The following is a 21,810-nucleotide window of genomic DNA, read 5'->3' on the forward strand; positions in this document are numbered from 1 at the left end:
GAGAGGTCTGACTCCTATGTGGGGTTACCTGGTTATGTCCACTCTTGGGATCATACTTAACAAGAGGCTGACATTCCTACTTCAGACTAAGCTGTTTAATTAGCCTGGGACCCTCTTACTTCCCTGGCATTCAAAAACAGTGGCGAGGGTTACAGGTACAGCTAAAACAGGATCTGAATGGCATGTTCAGGAAGCTGTATAATTAAAACTGACCTAGGAGACAAGTGCCGTCAGCCTCTATGGCAGAAATAGAAAGTCACCTAACCAGAATCTGTGTTGTTCATATGAATGCCAGGGCTGCTTTTGCAGTTCTGATGCTTTTTAATTATAATAGGTATTTTCAGGACCGCAGTTTGCCTCGGCATCGCTAACTACCTACCTAAGGATCCTGAAGAGAAGACCGTTGTGATGTGTATGTGTCTGCCATCCAGGGCTGGGTGGGTGGGGGTTCAAAGGAAGAAGGTGAAAGGCCTGGTTCCTTTTAGAAGCTGGAGATAAAAATGAGCCTCTGGGTGCCTTCGGGAGGTGACTGAAGTCTCATTCCCTGCTCATCAGCTTTGAATATCATTCTGTGTTAAGATGGTGTGAATTTCGGAACCATCTAATCTGCCCATTGGACATCTCTTCCTGAGTGTTCCAATGTGACCTCCTCGTGGCCATGTTTTTTGTTTTTTGTCTCCCAGTAGCTGTTTCTTAGAGAACCTACTCCTCCCCTCTCTGCATAGCCTTTGTGGAATCACAGCGCATGGTTCTCACACATGCCTGGTCGCTTGGTCACCTGGTCACCTGGTCCAGGTCAACAGAAGAAGAGTACAGGGTCCTCTGGACAACAGTAGGCATGAAACCTAAGTAGGACCAGAAGTTTCAATTTGACCTAAAAATCTCTTTTCTTGCTGGGCACAGTGGTTCATGCACCTCAGCCTCCCGAAGCAGTGGGATTACAGGCATGAACCACTATGGTCTAAGAAGAATGTGTATTCACAGTTCAGAGCTAAGGAATCCGGGAATGGCCAACCTAGAGATTCACTCCATATCTATGAAGGATGTCTGAGTCCCCTTCAATGGACCCCGTGGAATGCAGGCTGTACAGGCAATTGAGGCCCTTAGTTTTGAGTTAAAGAGCCAAAACCCTTGGTGAAAGGGCCAAAAGGAAGTTGCTTAGTTAGAGGGTGCTAAGTGAAAATGCTATATAAACTGCATGGTTTTTTTTTTGTTTGTTTTTGTTTTTGTTTTTTGAGACAGAGTCTCACTCTGTCACCCAGGCTAGAGTGCAGTGGCACGATCTCAGCTCACTGCAACCTCCGCCTCCTGGGGTTCAAGCTATTCTCCTGCCTCAGCCTCCCAAGTAGCTGGGACTACAGGCACACGCCACCATTCCCGGCTAATTTTTTTTTATTTTTAATAGACAGGGTTTCTCCGTGTTAGCCAGGATGGTTTCAATCTCCTGACCTTGTGATCTGCCCGCTGGCCTCCCAAAGTGCTGGTATTACAGGCATGAGCCACTTTGCCCGGCGACTGCATGCTTTTTATATAAACAATCGAGGCCCTTTGTTTTGGGTTAAAGGGGCCAAAAGGAAGTTGTGAGGTGGAGGGCGCTAAGTGAAAATGCTATGTAAACGGCATGCTTTTTTACATAAACAGTAGTGGTTCTCCTGTCCAGCCCGCTGCCACTGGATTGTCCCTGTATGTAAGTTCCCTCAATAAACCCTGTCTTGTTCACTGTCTCTAGGTCTCTGTTTTGTCCTCTTGGACATGGCGCCATACCATTTCTATAAAAGTTAATAGTGGTCTGGCATGACGTGCCTTGGGCAAATGATTTCCTCTCTCTCTCTCTCTTTTTTTTTTTTTTTTGAAACAGGGTCTTATTCTGTTACCCAAGCTGGAATGCAGTGGTGTGATCTCAGCTCACTGTAGCCTCAATCTCCTGGGCTCTAGCAATTCTTCAGCCTCAGCCTCCCAAATAGCTGGGACTACAGGTGTGAAAATTAGCCGGGCTAATTTTTGTATTTTGTAGAGAAGATTTTTGTTGGGTTTCACCATGTTGCCAGGCTGGTCTTGAACTCCAGGCCTCAAGTGATCCACCTACCTCAGCCTCCCAAAGTGGTAGGATTACAGGAGTGAGCCACTGCACCTGGCCAACTTTGCCTCTTTATGCCTCTTTTCTTCTCACTCAGAGTGAGATAGTACCAGTGTCTACCTCACGGTAATCAGAGAATTAAAAGATTGAAATTTGTGTAACGGGCTGAAAACAGTGCCTGGCACACAGACCTCAACAAGGGTTAACTTTTTTTTTTTTTTTGAGACAGTATCTTGCTCTGTTGCCCAGGCTGGAGTGCAGTGACACACTCTCAGCTCACTGCAACCTCCACCTCTCAGGTTCAAGTGATTCTCCTAGCCTCAGCCTCCTGAGTAGTTGGGATTACAGGCACCTGCCACCATGTCCGGCTAATTTATGCATTTTTACTAGAGATGGGGTTTCGCCATGTTGGCCAGGCTGGTCACGAACTCCTGACCTCAGGTGAAAAGGGTTAACTATTTTCACTTACAGGAACACCTGGCAAATTCCTCCATCGCCCTCAAGTGCCCCCAGGGAGCACCCGTCCCAATAGGCATCCTCCTCTGTGAGGCCCACTTCCCACCTGGCACGCCTTGCCATCAGTGCTGGAGAAAGATTGTGGATAAGTGCCACAAAGTGGAGAGGAATGGCCACTTTGGGTTCATTCCTGGACTTGTGGGTTCATAGGCCAGTGCCCCCGGCTACCAGCTGTCAGGCCTTCGTAGAGGCTTTATCTCTCTGCACGCCAGTCCCTTGTAAATTGGAGATAATCATAGCACCTCCCTCAGCAAGCTGAGTGAATAAGGGCACCAAAAGCAACTACTGAGTGCCTACTCTGGCTGGACAGGGTGCTAGCTGACAGGAGAGACCAAGGTACTGCAGGTTGAAATGACTTGTGAAGTGTTGAGGTTTGTATGCCTGCAGAATCATAACTGCTCAATATGCATTACATGCTATATGCTACGAACCAAATATATCACACTAAAAAATGTATAGGTCTGCTAGACTTTTAGACAAAAAATATATTCATCTGAATATCACATTTTTTGTTTGTTACTTCCATATTCATTTTCTCATTTTCCCCACCAAACAGCCCTGGAGGATAGGCAGGGCGGAGACTGTCTCCTGTTTTTACTGAGGAAAAGACAGAGGCACTGGGAGGTTAAAATTAAAAGGCTGATAAGCTGGTGCCCAGCAACAGGAGATGGCTGGGCATATTAAAAAGAAATCTGGCCTGGCACAGTGGCTCACGCCCGAAATCCCAGCACTTTGGGAGGCTGAGGCGGGCCTAACACTTGAGGCCAGGAGTTCGAGAGCAGCTTGGCTCACATGGTGAAACCCCTTCTCTATTAAAAAAACAAAAATTAGCAGGCGTGGTGGCGTCCGCCTGTAGTCCCATCTACTTGGGAGGCCGAGGCACGAGAATCCCTTGAACCCAGGAGGCAGATGTTGCAGTGAGTCAAGATCGCGACACTGCACTCCAGCCTGGGTGACAGTGAGACTCTCAAAAATAAAATAAAAAATCCAGCGGAGAGCAAAGTCCCTCCTCGAATCTCCGAGTGGAGAGCCAGAAGCCTTGGGCTGGGAGGTTTGGTAGAGTCTGCGGGTCCAGGGCGCCCCAGCCACGCGGACAGTCAGGTGAGGGCGGCGGTGGACACGCCCCGGGGCTCACGCTCGCTGGCGGCGGGCTGCCGCTGGACTGAGGAGCGCGCCAGGCCGGGCATCCCCGCTAGACGCTGGGTGGCGCTGCCGGGCCGCCCCGCGCTAAACCTGTTGCGTCCAGGGCGCAACTCCGGCAGGTTTAGGGTAAAGGGGCGCTCCGCTCTCTCCGCGCGCCCCCTGCAGCCCTGGACACAGCACCTCCCTTTGGGGCACCCTACGCCCACCTTAACCTGAGGCTCCCATCCAAGCAGCCTCGGCGAGCCTCACCGCAACCGTGCTAGGCGCGTCGGGTGGGGCGGGAATAAAGTTTTACCAACCCAGTTTGGGGAGAGGGCTGGATGGGGAGGACCCTCCCTGCTGCAGACTTCATGGCAGGCTGCACTATGTCCCCTCGGCTCCACGGCCGCCTCGGGGACCCTGCTTTCGGTAGGTGCCAGCCCCCGTGCCGGCAGGATGGGCTGACCTGTGTACCGCCCCCTCCCACCCGCTTCCCCATCCGCATCCCCTCCCCCGCCTCCCGCGCGCTCGGGCCCCAGCGTCTCCGGCCCCGCCCGCGCTGGGGTCGCTGCAGTCCCCGCGGCTGCCCCGGGCTCCCTGTCCAGGCGCCCCGGCCTTATTCCAGCCTGGGGAGCGCCTCGGGAGTGGGAGCACGGGACAGCGAGGGAGGCCGAGGCGGGGGCCCTGGGCGCCCTATCTCTCCAAACCGTGGAGGCAGCCCCGATTCCGAGAGCCGGAACGCAGGGAAAGGCAAGGACGGGGCGGCCGGCGGAGGGGCGGGCGCCGCTCATCAGCCACGCCAGTCACGTCTGGGGCCACCGGCTGCCTTTTTCTTCCTTTCCCCCCTTGCTTTCTTCCCTCTCCGCTGTTGGCGAGGGCAAAGTGGCCGTGGCGGCGCCATGCCCGGGCCGGAGTGAGTGCGCGCGGGCGAAAATGGCGTACATCCAGGTAGGGCTGACGCTGGGGGCAAGGTCCGGGGTGCGGGTAGGGGGTGCCGCGCCCCCTCCGGCTGGGAGCGCGCGGAAGGGAAGGCCCACGGCTAGGCTCCCACAAACTTGCTTCAAGAAAAAGGGTGCCCGTGCGCGGTCAACCTGTGCAGCAACAGGGGTGCGCCCCGGGAGGAGAGACTGGGGACCCCCAAACCCCGGGATGGAGGGTCCTATGTAGACTCTGCAACGCGCGCCCTTGCTTCCTGGGGAGGGAATGGGGGGTGGGGCGGACTTTTCTTCCCCCCCCGGCCCCCGCCCCCTCTTTCTCCTTGGCACCCCACCTCAGGGGAGGGGCCGTGGGGAGGGCGGCCCGGGGCGCGCCAGCCGCCCGGCCCGCCAGCTGCCGTTGCCGTGGTGACGGCTCCGGCTAATTGGCCGGCGGAGCAAGCCTGAGGCAGCTGTTCCGACCAAGAGGGACAAGGACGTCGTCTCTCCCGGGCACTGGGTGCTGAGGGGTGGGGGACACCTGGAGGCCAGAGGTGCGCTGGTGAAGAGAAAGGAGCTTGCCACTTTAGTCCGCTGTATTGGGGTCTGAGAGATGTGGACCCTCTTAACCTTGAAGAAACGTCCCCCAAGAATCCTTGGGCTGAAATAATTCTGAAATAATTTCTAAGCAGCCTTTCTAGAGGGGAGGGGGCGAAGGGGTGGACCGGGCTTCTTGATGAAAAGACCTTTCTCCTCTGCAAGAAGGGAAGTGACCGCAGGTCAGCGCCAAGGTCAAGCAGGCAGACCCGCAGTGAGACCCGTTGAGCTGTTTGCTTCTGGGGCTAGCGCTTCTGAGCTGGGCAGAGAAGCTTAAAGACTCCCACGTGCAGGGTGCGTCTCGGCTCACATCTTGTCCCCTCAGCCACAGATGGGGGTGCTGCTGGTCCCCCCATTCCCCTCTGGCTCACATATCCCCTCAATCGTGTCCTCAGACACAAGCCTGCCAGGAGCCTCTGCGCTGTGTCACCTGGTGGAGCCTCTTCCATTCCTCTCCTGCTTTAGATTCCCTGGATTGGCTTATTTCCTGAAATCGACAGTTTCTCTTTTCAAGTTCAATGAAGGTCACATTACTGTCCACCCACTGTGTGCTGTATGTTGTCCAGGGACCATTCAATAGTCACCCAACAAACACCTGTGTGACCATCTACTAAGTGCTGGCACTGAGGATAGTGATGAAAACAGCACAGTTGCTGCCCCTCTGAGTGCACAATTTAGTGAGAAATGAACATGATTACTGGCTCCTGGGGTTCTTAATGGCCGCCTTCAGCACAGAGAAATTAAGTGACTTGCCCAAGGCCACACAGCTGCTTAGAGGTCAAGGTGGGATCTCAAGAGGGGATGGCGGTTGATAGGTTAAGCATTTCATATGATGATGATCCAATGATGGTTTTTCTTTTAGAACAAGGTGTTAACTTTTTTTCCTGTGAAGTGCCAGATAGTATTTTTTTTATTCCCTTGGAGGCTCACATGGTCTCTGTCACAACTATTCCACTCTGACTATAGCACCAAAGCAGCTGTAGACAGTAGTAAATGAGTGGGCGTGGCTGTGTTCCAATAAAACTTTATTTGCAGGCACCAAAATGTGAATTTTGTATACTTTGCACCAGTCAAGAGGCATGCATCTTCTTTTTAGTTCTCAACCATTTAAAAAGGTACAAATCATTCTTAGCTCAAGAAACAAAACAGGCTGCAGGGCTGGTTTCGATCTTGAGCCTCAGTTTGCCAACCTCTGTTTTAGAATGCATGGGTACTCTTTCTTCCTCTTTCTGGTGTGAATTAGTTCTCTTCCGTTGGTGTCAAACACATGAACCCAGGAGACCCAATGCTAGAAAGACTCAGCATGCAGCATGCCTGGGAACGTCAGGGCACCTTCTTTCATCTTCTTTGGTTTCTCTCTGTTCCTTGACATTCATCTTGCACCCGGGCTTTGAGAAAGCTGAGGAGGCTATTTTTCAGCAGGGGTATGAGGTGGCCTCGTCTCTGTTCACTTTGGTTTCATAAATGGCCTCTTTTGACCACCACATGTCTAGGAAACACTTTCCTGTATTCAGAAAATGGTCATGGATTATTATGAAAAAGTATCACTTTATCCTAAACATTCTAAAACACTTTTTCATGAAAGCCCTACGAGGGCATAATATTTTGCTGTTTTGTGCCCTGCTGTACCTTCTGGGACAATACCTGGTGCCTACTGGATTCCACTAGGTCTTGACACTCACCTAATTCTCATCACAGACAGGGTGCATTTGCATAGTCAGTGTCCTGTCCCACCTCAACAGCACCCCTTTGAGGTACAGAGTAGCTTTTCCACTAAAGAAGAGGTAACCGAGGCTCAGAGAGGCCCCTGACTTGCCCAAGTCACATGATCAGTTGATGGTGAGACTAGGACTCTAGAACTTCTTGACTCAGCTTGTTGTGTGGCCCCTTAGCACCTTCAGGTCTTGTTCTGTGTATGGTTTTGGCTTTAGAGACATTTGTAATGAATGCCTTTAGGCTATTTCCCAAGCTGTTGTTATTCCCTTACCACTTCAAGGATTTTGAATTTTTCACAAACCATGTACCACCTGTACTATTATTATTATTATTATTATATTATTATTTTAGATGGAGTATCACTCTGTCGCCCAGGCTGGAGTGCAGTGGTGTGATCTCAGCTCACTGCAACCTCCTGGCTCAAGCAGTTCTCTTGCCTCAACCTCCCCAGCAGCTGAGATTACAGGCACCTGCCACCACACCTGGCTGATATTTTGTATTTTTAAAAGAGATAGGGTTTCACTACGTGGACCAGGCTGGTCTCAAACTCCTGACCTCAGGTGACCCACCCACCTTGGCCTCCCAAAATACTGGGATTACAGGTGTGGCCGCTGCGCTTAGCCCTACCCATGCTATTATTAACTTAATTTTTTTTCTATAAATGGGTTCACTTTTATTTTTTACCTTAAAAAAATCGTATGATAAGGAAACATTATGTCACGACTCTCATAGGAAATCCAGATCATGGGACCTAGGCAGAAGGCAACTAGAAGAATAAACATAACGGGAATAATGCCACATTACTGAATTCTAGGTGGATGTGGCTATCTCCAAGGCTCTGAGCTAGATCAGCTTTGTTTAAAAGGAAGGGGCTGGGGGAGGTAGGAATTGGTAAGTGGGAAAAAGACGTTAACATACAATGGTACCAAATTGAGACTTTCTCCTCCTTGAAGGAGAATGTGGGGGAGGGAGATAATAACTTTCTCCCCATCGATTCAAAGTTCTGAGTTTGAGTCCCACCTCAGTTCATCTCTGGGACGTGCCCGAGCTTGGGGTGCAGGACTTCTATCTAGTCCACTTGGCCTATTTGGAAAACCATCTTAAAGAGAAGGAGGGAGTCTGTGCCTTGAGAACCCAGGAGACGAAGATGGGGAGGTGGGGTGGGACCACAAGAGGAAGGGAGGGCCTCCCTCCTCAAGAGGACCAGATTAGGGCTTCCTTTTTAGTTCCATCTGTTTGTGGGTGGTGATAGGAAACACCCCACTATCACCATTGGAGCAGAATTGGAAGGTAGGGCCTCCGGGAGGGCGGAGGACCCAAGGACCATCCACTCTGTGCCTGCCTGCATGTTAGCTAATCATGTCCTTTCGAGTTGGCTACATGGCTATTTCTGTATAGGAAGGTTTGCTCTTCTCCTGAAGTGTGGCTGTATTGGATAGCATGACTATCTATCCGCCCGCTCTGATTCATAACAGCATACGGTGCAAATCAAATCGAAATGCTAGAGTTTCCCATTTATTTGGTGTTGGTTAACCAGGAGGCTACCAGCAGCCCTGAAAATAGCAACACCTTGTTAGGAAGTCAGCTCCCTTCCCAGGATGGTAAGTGGAAATATGCAGGGCTTTTTTTTTTTTTTTTTTTTTTTTTGTAAATTTTTTTGAGTTGCTGGAATATTGCTAAACTGGTCTTGTCTCTCTTTCTTTAACCCCTTCATTCCCTTACGCCCTTGGCTTCATCGTGGATCTTAAAAGGGCAGTTGGAACCATTAAACGAGGTGGGTTCATTTGATGATTTGTTTGGTCTGGTTTCTAATCAAGAAATGCTTGACTTTCATTTTGGAGTCTTATGTGGGGCTGCGGGGATGTTGAATATTTGACAATAACCTGGTGTTAATAACAGCTCAGTTTCCATTCCTTTCTACCGAAAGGAGATCCCGGTTTTGAAAAGACACCAGTTGACAAGACAAGTTTCCCTCTCCACCCCTACTTATTCCATGTGATTATCTCTGTCTGTTTCATGTCACCGAGATTATTTTTTAAAATTTTTTCCCCTGCTTTCCAGAAGAGTAATATGCATTCTGTTTCAAGAACATACTGTATAGCCCTCATGATGTCGTATAAACCACCCACATGTCAAGAAAGACGTTCACATAAACTACAAAAGAAAATACCTGCAAATGTTTTGCTTGCTACTAATGGCTCCAGCGAGTTGATGTTTGCTATCTTTGTGCCTGCAGTTGGTAAACAGAAATGGAAAACATTTTGTCCTAAGTGCTGAGCAGCAGAGCCAGAACTCTTGAATATTTTTTTCTCATCCGAGATCGGCTGCTTGTAATTTTGGGTGTTGTTTCTCCTCTTCCTCTTCCTCACCCTGCCCACCTCCCCTCTCCCCCTGCCCCCCGCCCCCTCCCCCAATGGCCTCAGGGTTTTCTTTCTAGAATCTCTGATCTGCTGCTGTGCAGATGGACCTGCCGGCACTGCTGTCAGAAGTGCTACGAGTCCAGCTGTTGCCAGTCGAGTGAGGATGAAGTTGAAATTCTGGGACCTTTCCCTGCTCAGACCCCTCCCTGGCTGTAAGTAAAACTGCTCTGAACTTCTCTGAAATCAATTTCAAGACTTTTCCCTTTTTCTGAGAAGGGGGCTGGGGGCCTGGGCCATGGGAGGGAGGATTTGGGGGGCATGAAAGAGCAGCAGGCTGAATTTCCATGGACATCTTTGCTGCAGACTGGGGATATGTTTTGAACCCCTCATTTTGTTCAGCAAGCTGGTGAGACCAGCTGGTGGTGTGGTTTTAGTTCACCTAGTGGCACACTGGGCCTTTGGAAATATGAACTGTGTAATGCTAAGTGTGTGGGAATTTTTAGTCACGTGGAATGTTGTTCTGAGCAGAAAAGGAGGTCTGTGAGCCTCTGTATTCTTCAAGGGCTAACCACATTCTGAGGTTTCCATCCAAGTCAGTGTGACAAGATTTCCTGGCATCCAGTCCAGGGCCTGCACGTAGTAAAAGCTCAATAAATATCCATTGCATGGATAGGTAGACGGAATAAAGAAACAAGTGCCTTTTTGCTGCTCTGAACAAGAACTTCAGAAACAGGGAAGCAGAAAAGCACCTCCGGGCTCCATCCTGTCCTCCAACGCTGTTTATGTTCTCTCTGGCATCTTTCATTTTATTTCTAATTCGCTCTCCTCCCGCGCCTGCATACAACATCTCCATCTGCCAGTTGCTCAGATATTTTGGGAACGCAGTTTTGAAGCTTCTCAGCCACGTGTCTGGTCCACCTCTCCGTGACTGAGAGAGGGATGTGGTCAGAGAGCCTGGGTACAGTCAAGAAGGTCGGGGCTGGGAAGGGTCAGGAAGTCATCAAGTGAACTCCTCATGACTCGGAGGGTCAGGCCCAGGAGGGAGAGACAGCAGCCAGGACCCACTGCTGGAGCCTGGAAGGGTGGAAGGAGGCAGTGCTGTCTTAGCTCAGTCCTTGGCCTGAGATTCCAAAAGTCTCTGGTGCCCCGTCTTTCTCTCCAAGTTGGGGGCTCATGCCTCAGGCCTCTCATTTTCTCTTCTTAGAAGCAAGTATCAAATATTTCTACAGCAAAATGGCTCCGTATCCAGGCTGTGTAATCTCAACTACTATTTCTAGTTCTGTGACCTTGAGCGAGTTGTTTGATCTCTCTGTGCCTTGATGTCCCATCTGTAAAATGCGATGCTAAAAAGAATAGTATTTCTATCAGAGTTGTTGTAGGGAGTCAGTGAATCTGGAATGCGGAAAAGTAGTTAGGAATGCTTGATACCTTGTTGGCGATTATAAGTGTTAAGTAATTCTGGCTGGGCGCAGTGGCTCATGGCTGTTATCTCAGCAGTTTGGGAGGCAGAAGGGGCCGGATCACTTGAGTTCAGGAGTTCAAGACAAGCCTGGGCCACATAGTGAGACCTTTCCGCCACCCCAAGCTCACCAAAACATCAAAAAATTAGCCAGGTATGGTGATGAGTGCCTGTGGTCCCAGCTACTCTGGAGGCTGAGGTGGGAGGATTGCTTGAGCCTGGGAGATGGAGGCTACAGTGAGCCGTGATTGTACCACTGCCCTCCAGCCTGGGCAAGAGTGAGACCCTCTCTCAAAACAAACAAACAAACAAAAAAGTAAATGAGATATGCATATAATATGCTTAGCACAGGGTAAAAGTTTTATAAGCATTTATGTCTGTTAGTATTAGATATCAATAGATATTAATTAAACTGATGTAAACACAGTGTTAAGGAACTCTTCCATTATTCATTATTCATAAGTTGTGGCCTGACTCCTACAGGTGTGTGTAGAGTTGAGATTTTTAGTGAAAGCAACTCATTAATCAAGACATAATACACAGCCGGGTGCTGTGGCTAACGTCTGTAATCCCAGTGCTTTGAAAGGCTGAGGCAGGGTGACTGCTTGGGGCCAGGAGTTTGAGACCAGCCTGGGCAACACGATGAGACCCCTATCTCTACAAAAAATTTAAAAATTAGCTGGGCATGTTGGTGCCTAGAGTTCCAGCTATTCAGGAGGTTCGCTTAAGCCCAGGACGTCAGGGCTGCAGTGAGCTATAATGTACCACTGCACTCCAGCTTGAGCAACAGAGCAAGACTTTCTTTTTAAATTTTTGTTTTTTTTAAAAAAAAGACTCCACTGGTCTGTGTAGCAGAAGTTAGTTCAGTCCATCTCATGTCTTTAAAGCTATGCTCACAAGATTGCCAGCTCCACGTGGGCAGGGATTTTTACCTGTCTTGTTCACTCAGAAAAAGTTACTGACTGGCAGAGTATCCTACAGGCAGAACTTGAATCCTAAAAGTGCCAGTCATCCAGTTGAAAAGTTAATCTCGGTTCCTTTTGTGGTTATGTCTCAAGTACGCAGTGTGCCAAGCGCCGTGGTATACACAGGGCTAGATGGGATCCTGTGACTGTGCTCAAGGAATCTTCAGTCTCATGTAGGAGGTAAGGCAGGTGTGTAAGAGAGGTTGCCCCCTGGAGTTGTGGATTTACACCATGCATACCATATATGACAGTCCTGCATAAGGTCTTCTTATGGAAGAATTCAGGAATGATGGCTTCAGGCATAGCTGGATCTAGGAGCAGAAATGATGTCATCAGAGCCTTTCTTGCTTTTTCTCTCTCTGTTTCTTCTGTATGGGCCTCATTCTTAAGCTTGTTTTCCCCATGCGGCAGCACTAGACTTGCATTCGGTTGCCATTGTATAAAAAACAAACAAACAAACAAACAAAACAAAACCAGGAAAGACTCCCATTAGCCTGGCTTGGATTATGTACCAATCACTTTGACTTGGAGGAAATGGTGCTAGAATCATGCCAGTTATCTGCCCACCCAGGAAACCAGGAAAATGGTCATTACCACCTGAAACACATGAACTAAACTACTAGACCAGGGGTTGGCAAACTTTTAACGTAAAGGACCAAATAGTAAATATATTAGCTTTGTGGGCCATGTGGTCTCTGTTGCAGCTATTTATTTCTGCCATTGCTGTGCAAAAGCAGCCGTGGACAGCAAATGAACGGGCATGCCTGTGTTCCAGACACCTCATTTGCAAAATCAGGTAGTGAATTTGGCATTGTAGTTTGCAGACCCCTGTAATAGACAACTGGGGTGTCACAATTGGGTATCTCCCCAGTAGAGAGGAGGGAATGGATTACAGAGGTGGGCAGGGACCACAAATGGATGCTACGTCTGGGAAGAGCTGGGGGAGTCATGGAAAATGAGCCTGCAAGCTCAGGTTGAATTGGGTCTTGAATGCCGGAATGAGGAATTTGGATTTTCCTCTGTACCAGTGGAGACCCTTCATAGGTATTGAAAATTACAGTCAGGTACCTATTTGCCCCCTGGATATCCAGATGTTGAGTGTTACAGATGCACAGCCTAGGTTTTGATGCTGAGTTGGAGGACAGTTGCGTTTTGCCTTGACTCCTGCTGACCCTTTGTGTAAGCAGGGGCAAGAGGGCTGGGACCCTCTGGGCAGACACTTTTTTTGGTTTTGTCGCTAGTAGAGAAGTGGACTGGAAATTTCCCAGCAGGGCCAATGTACCACACAACTCCAGGTGGCACCATTCACATGGTGGCCATTATGAATGGCACCACCTAGGGTTATGCAGTCTGTAGCCTGAACAACTGTACATGACCTTCATGCTTCCCAGGATGAATGTAGTCTCTTCTGAACCTTGTGCAGTGCTTAACACATTTTTGGCACTCAGCATAATGCAAAATGGTAAGAGAAATCTGTAAAGGGAAGATGGGCTAAATCATTCAAAAAGCAAATTTACAGCTTGTGTTTCCCCCAGATTTATTTACCAAGTGGCCAGCTGCATGTTATCAAACAGACAGGAAGTAGAAATGTCAAGTGTATGGGCTTTGCGGTGCTGTTCCCACTGTGGCATTTGAGCCAAGAACCATGGGACTTGCCTCTGTGGACTGGCACGTGGCAGACGAGCGGCCCTTTGTGTGTGCTGTGCATGTGATCTTGGGCACACAACATTAATTGTCACATGTGCTCATGTCCTGTGGGTCCCCAACTTTTCTTGGCTGGGCTGGGCTGGTGAAGATTAGGAAAATTGTACAGTCTGACCGGTGCCTTTTGAAGCAATGCCAGAAAGACCCTCATTGAAGAGTGAATTAAAGTCAAGTTGGTGGGTTGGTTGTCGAACAAGCATGTGTTGAATACGTACAATGCGCAGGGCTCTTACAGGTCTCTCAGAGATGCCCCACTTGGAGATAGGGAGTGTGCCATTTAGAGTTTAGTATGACTGGCTCAGCTGTGGTTCTACCATTTAACAGTGGTGCAAATTATTCATCCTTCCCCCAACCTGTATTAGTTTGTTTTGTGTGGCTGTAGAGGGATACCCAAGACTGGGTAATTAACAAGGAAAAGAGATTTATTTGGCTCTTGGTTCTGCAGGCTGTCCAAGCATAGCTCTAGCTTCTGCTTCTAGTGAGGGCCTCAGGAAACTTACATCCATGGCGGAAGGTGAAGGAGGGAGCAGGCATCGTATGGTGAGAGTGGGAGCGAGGGGAGAGGAGGTGCCCCAGCAGCAGATCTCATGGGAACTCATACAGTGAGAACTCACTCATTATTTTGAGGACAGCACCAAGCCATTCATGAGGGATCTGCCCCCATGATCTAATCACCTCCACCAGGCCCCACCTCCAACATCGGGGATCACATTTTCAATATGAAATTTGTAGGAGAAAAACATCCAAACCATAGCAGGGCTTCTCTGAGGAGGTGCTGTTGAAGCAGAGACCTCAATTATGGGAAAGAATTAGATAGGTAGAGGGAACAGGAAGAGCTTTCTTTTTCTTTTTCCCTTTTCTCCCCTCCCCTTCCCTCCCCTCCCCTCCCCTTTTTTTTGAGATAGAGTCTTGCTTTGTCACCCAGGCTGGAGTGCAGTGGTGTGATCTTGGCTCACTGTAACCTCCACCTCCTGGGTTCAAGCGATTCTCCCGCCTCAGTCTCCCAAGTAGCTGGGACTACAGGCAGGTGCCACAACGCTCAGCTATTTCTTGGTATTTTTAGTAGAGAGAGGGTTTTACCATTAGCTAGGATAGTCTTGATCTCCTGACCTCATGATCCTCCCGCCTCGGCCTCCCAAAGAGCTGGATTACGGGCGTGAGCCACCTCACCCGGCCAGACACCCGGCCCAGCCATAACGTTTCGGTCCTGCCGTCCTTGGAAGATGCTGCTGTTGTCATTTAAGGGAGAGAGGGAGGAAGATGCTGCTGCTGTCATTTAAGGGAGGTTCACTGCAGCCTCAAACTCCTGGGCTCAAGTGATCCTCCCACTTTAGCCTCCCGAGTAACTACGACTACAAATGCAGGTTACCACACCCAGCTAATTTTTAAAAAGTTTTGGTAGAAATAGGATCCTGCCATATAGATGCAGTATGATCTTATGTCTATCCCTCCCCTATTCCCCCTACCCCCCATGCCCCTGACATTTCACCTACTACATTCACCTTTTACCAACCAGGAGCAGGGAGCAAGCAGATATTCCATTTTCCCCCTCATAACATACCTAGTCTTGCCCTGGCTGTAATCCTAATACCACTTAAAACAATTTTTAATTTTTTTATGATGCAATCTCACTCTGTCACCCAGGCTGGAGTGCAGTGGCGTGATCTCAGCTCACTACAACCTCTGCCTCCCAAGTATAAGTGATTCTCATGCCTCAGCCTCCTAAGTACCCGGGACTACAGGTGTGTGCCACCATGCCAGGCTAATTTTTGTATTTTTAGTAGCGACAGGGTTTCGCCATGTCAGCCAGGTTGGTCTCAAACTCCTGACCTCAAGTGATCCACCCACCTCAATCTCCCAAAGTGCTGGGATTATAGGCGAGAGCCACTGCTCCTGGCTCCTGATATCACTTTTGAAGAACATCAGATCAGTCTCATTTCATGCACAGGATGGGTCTGAAGACCTCATAGAATTCAAAACTTGCATGTTTCAGGATGAGTTTCTCCATAGGCTTTAATGTCAAGTTGGGAGGGAGCCACCATGCTCGGCCTCTAAGCATTTTATATGTGTTAACTCATTCAGTGTTTACAACCACCATATAATGTGGGTCCTGTCAATATTTCCACTTTACAGATGGGGAAATGGAAGTATGGGAAGGGAAAGGGACTTGTTCCAGGCCACCCGGGCCAGGGTTCAGCCGCAGAGTTCTCTCAATCACTACCCTGTATTACCTTCCTTCTCCATCCGTCCTACTCCCGTCCTTCCCAATTTCTCAGCAATTCTTTATTGGGAGTACATCGAGTCACGGCTGCTGCTAATTTATAGCTGTTTCTTTACATCAAGCTTCTGTTCAGAAATTGTTGGTTTTCAGGACCATTTTTGCCACTCAAAGAACCCTTGAGTGATATTGTTATCGGATGTTTTTAAAAGATCTTAAATTATAGACACAGTGGCTGTTGAAATAGCAGAACACTTGTAACCAAAAGCAGAAGTTTGGATGCCTGTAAAACAACCAGACGGTTCACTCCAGACTGGAGACTGACGGGTCTCGGGCTTCGCTGAGCCAAAGTGGCGCCTCCACGTGGCGACAGCCGAAGTATACACAGCTCTCTGCCCAACCCTGGCTTTGAAATTATGCAAGTTCTTGACAGATTGTTCTAAATTGGGGAATATTTCTTCATATCATTTCACATTTTGTGCAAAAAGCAAGACGTTGAGCGTTTAAGGACACCACAGTATTTCAAATTTGCATTATTCCATGTTGCATAAATTGGGTGTGAGAACCGTTTCATCATGAGTCTTTTTTTTTTTTTTTAAATATATATTTTCTTGCGTTTTAGGTTTTGCGGAACATGCAGGCTTGTTGCATAGGTACATACATGGCAATGTGGTTTGCTGCCTTCCTCCCCATCACCTATATCTGGTATTTCTCCCCATGTTATCCCTCCTGAACTCCCTACCCCGCACTGTCCCTTCCCTAGTTCCCCCCCGACAGACCCCAGTGTGTGATGCTCGCCTCCCTGTGTCCATGTGTTCTCATTGTTCAACACCCACCTATGAGTGAGAACATGTGGTGTTTGATTTTCTGTTCTCGTGTCAGTTTGCTGAGAACGATGATTTCAGGTTCATCCATGTCCCTACAAAGGACACAAACTCATTTTTTTTTATGGCTGCATAGTATTCCATGGTGTATATGTGCCACATTTTTCCTGTCCAGTCTATCATCGATGGGCATTTGGGTTGGTTCCAAGTCTTTGTTATTGTAAACAGTGCCGCAGTGAACATTTGTGTGCATGTGTCCTTATAATAGAATGATTTATAATCCTTTGGATATATACCCAGTAATGGGATTGCTGGGTCAAATGGAATTTCTATTTCCAGGTCCTTGAGGAATGACCACACTGTCTTCCACAATGGTTGAATTAATTTACACTCCCACCAACAGTGTAAAAGTGTTCCTATTTCTCCACATCCTCTCCAGCATCTGTTGTCTCCAGATTTTTTAATGATCGCCATTCTAACTTGCGTGAGATGGTATCTCAATGTAGTTTTGATTTGCATTTCTCTAATGACCAGTGATGATAAGCATTTTTTCATGTTTGTTGGCCTCATATATGTCTTCTTTTGTAAAATGTCTGTTCATATCCTTTGCCCACTTTTGAATGGGCTTGTTTGTTTTTCTCTTGTAAATCTGTTTTAATTCTTTGTAGATTGTGGCTATTAGCCCTTTGTCAGATGGGTAGACTGCAAAAATGTTTTCCCATTCTGTTGGTTGCCAGTTCACTCTAATGATTGTTTCTTTTGCCGTGCAGAAGCTCTGGAGTTTATATGGTCCTATTTGTCTATTTTGACTTTTGTTGCCAATGCTTTTGGTGTTTTAGTCATGAAGTCCTTGCCTATGCCTGTGTCCTGAATGGTTTTGCTTAGGTTTTCTTCTAGGGTTTTTATGGTGTTAGGCCTTACGGTTAAGTCTTTAATCCATCTGGAGTTAATTTTAGTGTAAGGTGCCAGGAAGGGGTCCAATTTCTGCTTTCTGCACATGGCTAGCCAGTTTTCCCAACACCATTTATTAAACAGGGAATCCTTTCCCCATTGCTTGTTTTTGTCAGGTTTGTCAAAGATCAGATGGTTGTAGGTGTGTGGCATTGCCTCTGAGGCCTCTGTTCTGTTCCATTGGTCTATATCTCTGTTTTGGTACCAGTACCATGCTGTTTTGATTACTGTAGCCTTGTAGTATAGTTTGATGTCCAGTAGTGTGATGCCTCCAGCTTTGTTCTTTTTGCTTAGAATTGACTTGGCTATGCGGGCTCTCTTTTGGTTCCATATGAAATTTAAGGTGGTTTTTTCCAGTTCTGTGAAGAAGGTCATTGGTAGCTTAATGGGGATAGCGTTGAATCTGTAAATTACTTTGGGCAGTATGGTGATTTTCACGATATTGATTCTTCCTAACCATGAGCATGGAATGTTTCTCCATCTGGTTGTGTCCTCTCTTATTTCGTTGAGCAGTGGTTTGTAGTTCTCCTTGAAGAGGTCCTTTAGATTCTTTGTTAGTTGTATTCCTAGGTATTTTATTCTCTTTGTAGCAATTGTGAATGTCAGTTCGTTCTTGATTTGGCTCTCTTTAAGTCTGTTATTGGTGTATAGGAATGCTTGTGATTTTTGCACATTGATTTTGTATCCTGAGACTTTGCTGAAGTTGCTTATCAGTTTCAGGAGATTTTGGGCTGAGACAATGGGGTCTTCTAAACATACAATCATGTCATCTGCAAATAGAGACAATTTGACTCCCTCCTTTCCTATTTGAATACCCTGTATTTCTTTTTCTTGCCTGATTGCTGTGGCTAGAACTTCCAATATTATGTTGAATAGGAATGGTGAGAGAGGGCATCCTTGTCTAGTGCCAGATTTCAAAGGAATGCTTCCAGTTTTTGCCCATTCAGTATGATATTGGCTGTGGGTTTGTCATAAATAGCTTTTATTATTTTGAGATATATTCCGTCAATACCTAGTTTATTGAGAGTTTTTAGCATAAAGCGCTGTTGAATTTTGTCAAAGGCCTTCTGTGCATCAATTGAGATAATCATGTGGTTTTTGTCTTTGGTTCTGTTTATTGGTGGATTAGGTTTACAGACTTGTGTATGTTGAACCAGCCTTGCATCCCTGGGATGAAGCCTACTTGATCGTGATGGATATGCTTTTTGATGTGCTGTTGCAATCAGTTTGACAGTATTTTATTGAAGATTTTTGCATCTATGTTCATCATGGATATTGGCCTGAAGTTTTCTTTTCTTGCTGAGTCACTGCCGGGTTGTGGTATCAGGATGATGTTGGTCTCATAAAATGATTTGGGAAGGATTCCCTCTTTTTGATTGTTTGGAATAGTTTCAGAAGGAATGGTACCAGCTCCTCTTTGTATGTCTGGTAGAATTCAGCTGTGAACCCATCTGGACCTAGGCTTTTTTTGGTTGATAGGCTGTTGATTGCTGCCTCAACTTCAGCCCTTGTTATTGGTCTATTCTGGGTTTCGACTTCTTCCTGGTTTAGGCTTGGGAGACTGCAAGTGTCCAGGAACTTATCCATTTCTTCCAGGTTTACTGGTTTATGTGCATAGAGTTGTTTGTAGTAATCTCTGATCATGGTTTGTATTTATGTGGAATCTGTGGTGATATCCCCTTAATCATTTTTTATTGCATCTATTTGATTTGTCTCTCTTTTCTTTTTTATTAATCTGGCTAGTGGTCTGTCTATTTTGTTGATCTTTTTGAAAAATCAGCTCCTGGATTTATTGATTTTTTGAAGGGTTTTTTGTGTCTCTATCTCCTTCAGTTCTGCTCTGATCTTAGTTATTTCTTGTCTTCTGCTAGGTTTTGAGTTTTTTTTTTTTGATCTTGCTCCTCTAGCTCTTTCAATTTTAACAATAGGGTGTCGACTTTAGATCTTTTCTTGCTTCTCATGTTGGCATTTATTGCTATATATTTTCCTCTAGACGCTGCTTTAAATGTGTCCCAGAAATTCTGGTATGTTGTGTCTTCATTCTTGTTGGTTTCGAAGAACATCTTTATTTCTGCCTTCATTTCATTGTTTATCCAGTCAACATTCAAGAACCAGTTGTTCAGTTTCCGTGAAACTGTGTGGTTCTGAGTTAGTTTCTGAATTCTGAGTTCTAACTTGATTGCACTGTGGTCTGAGAGACTGTTTGTTATGGTTTCCGTTCTTTTGCATTTGCTGAGATGTGATTTACTTCCAATTATGTGGTCAATTTTAGAGTAGGTGTGATGTGGTGCTGAGAAGAATGTATATTCTGTGGATTTGGGGTGGAGAATTCTGTAAATGTCTATTAGGTTTGCTTGGTCCAGGTCTGAGTTCAAGTCCTGGATATCCTTGTTAATTTTCTGTCTTGTTGATCTGTCTAATATTGACAGTGGAGTGTTAAAGTGTCCCACTATTATTGTGTGGGAGTCTAAGTCTCTTTGTGTGTCATTAAGAACTTGCTTTATGTACCTGGGTGCTCCTGTATTGAGTGCATATATATTTAGGATCATTAGCTCTTCTTGTTACATTGATCCCTTTACCATTATGTAATGTCCTTCTTTCTCTCTTTTGATTTTTGTTGGTTTAAAGTCTGATTTTATCAGAGACTAGAACTGCAATTCCTGCTTTTTTTTGCTCTCTATTTGCTTGGTAAATCTTCCTCCATCCCTTTATTTTGAGCCTATATGTATCCTTGCATGTGAGATGGGTTTCCTAGATACAGCACACCGATGGGTCTTGGCTTTTTATCCAATTTGCCAGTCTATGTCTTTTGATTGGGGCATTTATTCCATTTATGTTTAGGGTTAATATTGTTATGTGTGAATTTGTTTCTGCCATATTGATGCTAGCTGGTTGTTTTGCCTGTTAGTTGACACAGTTTCTTCATTGTGTTGATGGTCTTTACCATTTGGTATGTTTTTGGAGTGGCTGGTACTGGTTGTTCCTTTCTGTGTTTAGTGCTTCTTTCAGGAGCTCTTGTGAGGCAGACTTGGTGGTGATGAAATCGCTGAGTAATTGCTTGTTTGTAAAGGATTTTATTTCTCCTTCGCTTATGAAACTTAGTTTGGCTGGATATGAAATCCTAGGTTGAAAGTTCTTTTCTTTAAGGATGTTTAATATTGGCCCCAGGCTCTTCTGGCTTGTAGGGTTTCTGCTGACAGATCTGCTGTGAGTCTGATGGGCTTCCCTTTATGGGTGACCCGACCTTTCTCTCTGGCTGCCCTTAGCATTTTCTCCTTCATTTCAACCCTGGTGAATCTGACGATTATGTGCCTTGGGGTTGCTCTTCTTGAGGAATATCTTTGTGGTGTTCTCTATATTTCCTGGACTTGAATATTGGCCTGCCTTGCTAGATTGGGGAAGTTTTCCTGGATAATATCTTGAAGAGTGTTTTCCAGCTTGGATTCATTCTCTCTGTCACATTCAGGTACACCTATCAAATGTACATTAGGTCTTTTTGCATAATCCCATATTTCTTGGAGGCTTTGTTCGTTTCTTTTTATTCTTTTTTCTCTAATCTTGCCTTCTCATTTTATTTCATTGAGTTGATCTTCAACCTCTGATATCCTTTCTTCTGCTTGGCCAATTCGGCCATTAAAACTTGTGTATGCTTCGCGAAGTTCTCGCGTTGTGTTTTTCAGCTCCATCAATTCATTTATGTTTCTCTCTAAGCTGTTTATTCTCATTAGCATTTCATCAAACCTTTTTTCAAGGTCCTTAGTTTCTTTGCATTGGGTTAGAACATGTTCTTTTAGCTCAGAGAAGTTTCTTATTACCCACCTTCTGAAGCCTGTTTCTGTCAATTCATGAGACTCATTCTCCATCCAGCCTTGTTCCCTTGCTGGTGAGGAGTTGTGAGCCCTTGGAGGAGGAGAGGCCTTCTGGTTTTGGGTATTTTCATCTTTTTTGTGCTGGTTTCTTCTCATCTTTGTGGATTTGTTTACCTGTGGTCTTTGTAGTTGGTGACTTTCAGATGGGGTCTCTGAGTGGACATCCTGTTTGTTGATGATGAAGTTATTTCTTTCTGCTTCTTAGTTTTCCTTCTAACAGTCAGGCCCCTATGCTGTAGGACTGCTGGAGGTCCACTCTTGACCCTGCTTGCCTTGGGATCACCTGCAGCAGCTGCAGAACAGTAAGGGTTGCTGGCAGTTTCTTCTTCTGCTATCTTTGTCCCAGAAGGATACCTGCCAGATGTCAGTCTGAGCTCTCCTTTATGAGGTGACTCTTTGGATATATGGGGGCCTCAGAGCTGCTTGAGGAAACAGTCTGTCCTTTATAGGAGCTCAAGTGCTAAGCTGTGAGCTCTGTTGTTCCATTCAGAGCTACTGGGCAGGTACTTTTAAGTCTG

The 21,810-nt window shown here is 46.6% G+C and overlaps 1 protein-coding gene across 6 annotated transcripts in view; it reads left to right on the forward strand.

Moving 5' to 3' along the window:
* Nucleotides 1-4,239: 4,239 nt before the first annotated feature.
* SYT17 (synaptotagmin 17) overlaps nt 4,240-21,810 on the forward strand; it is a 91,074-nt gene continuing 73,503 nt past the window's right edge. Inside the window, exons 1-3 of one of the 6 annotated variants that reach the window (XM_012464655.3) lie at nt 4,240-4,663; nt 8,699-8,716; nt 9,366-9,514. In XM_012464655.3, coding sequence (XP_012320078.1) covers nt 4,649-4,663; nt 8,699-8,716; nt 9,366-9,514 — 182 coding nt within the window. In that variant the 5' untranslated portion in view covers nt 4,240-4,648. Of the gene's footprint in view, nt 4,664-8,268; nt 8,544-8,693; nt 8,717-9,365; nt 9,515-21,810 lie in introns of those variants that run through there. The other 5 variants (XM_012464657.3, XM_012464654.3, XM_012464656.2 and 2 more) reach the window with 5 other exon arrangements.

The sequence above is a fragment of the Aotus nancymaae genome, unplaced genomic scaffold, assembly GCF_030222135.1.
Source record: "Aotus nancymaae isolate 86718 unplaced genomic scaffold, 86718_ANA_hifiasm-v0.15.2.pri h1tg000049l, whole genome shotgun sequence".
In the NCBI taxonomy this organism is placed as follows: Eukaryota; Metazoa; Chordata; class Mammalia; order Primates; family Aotidae; genus Aotus; species Aotus nancymaae.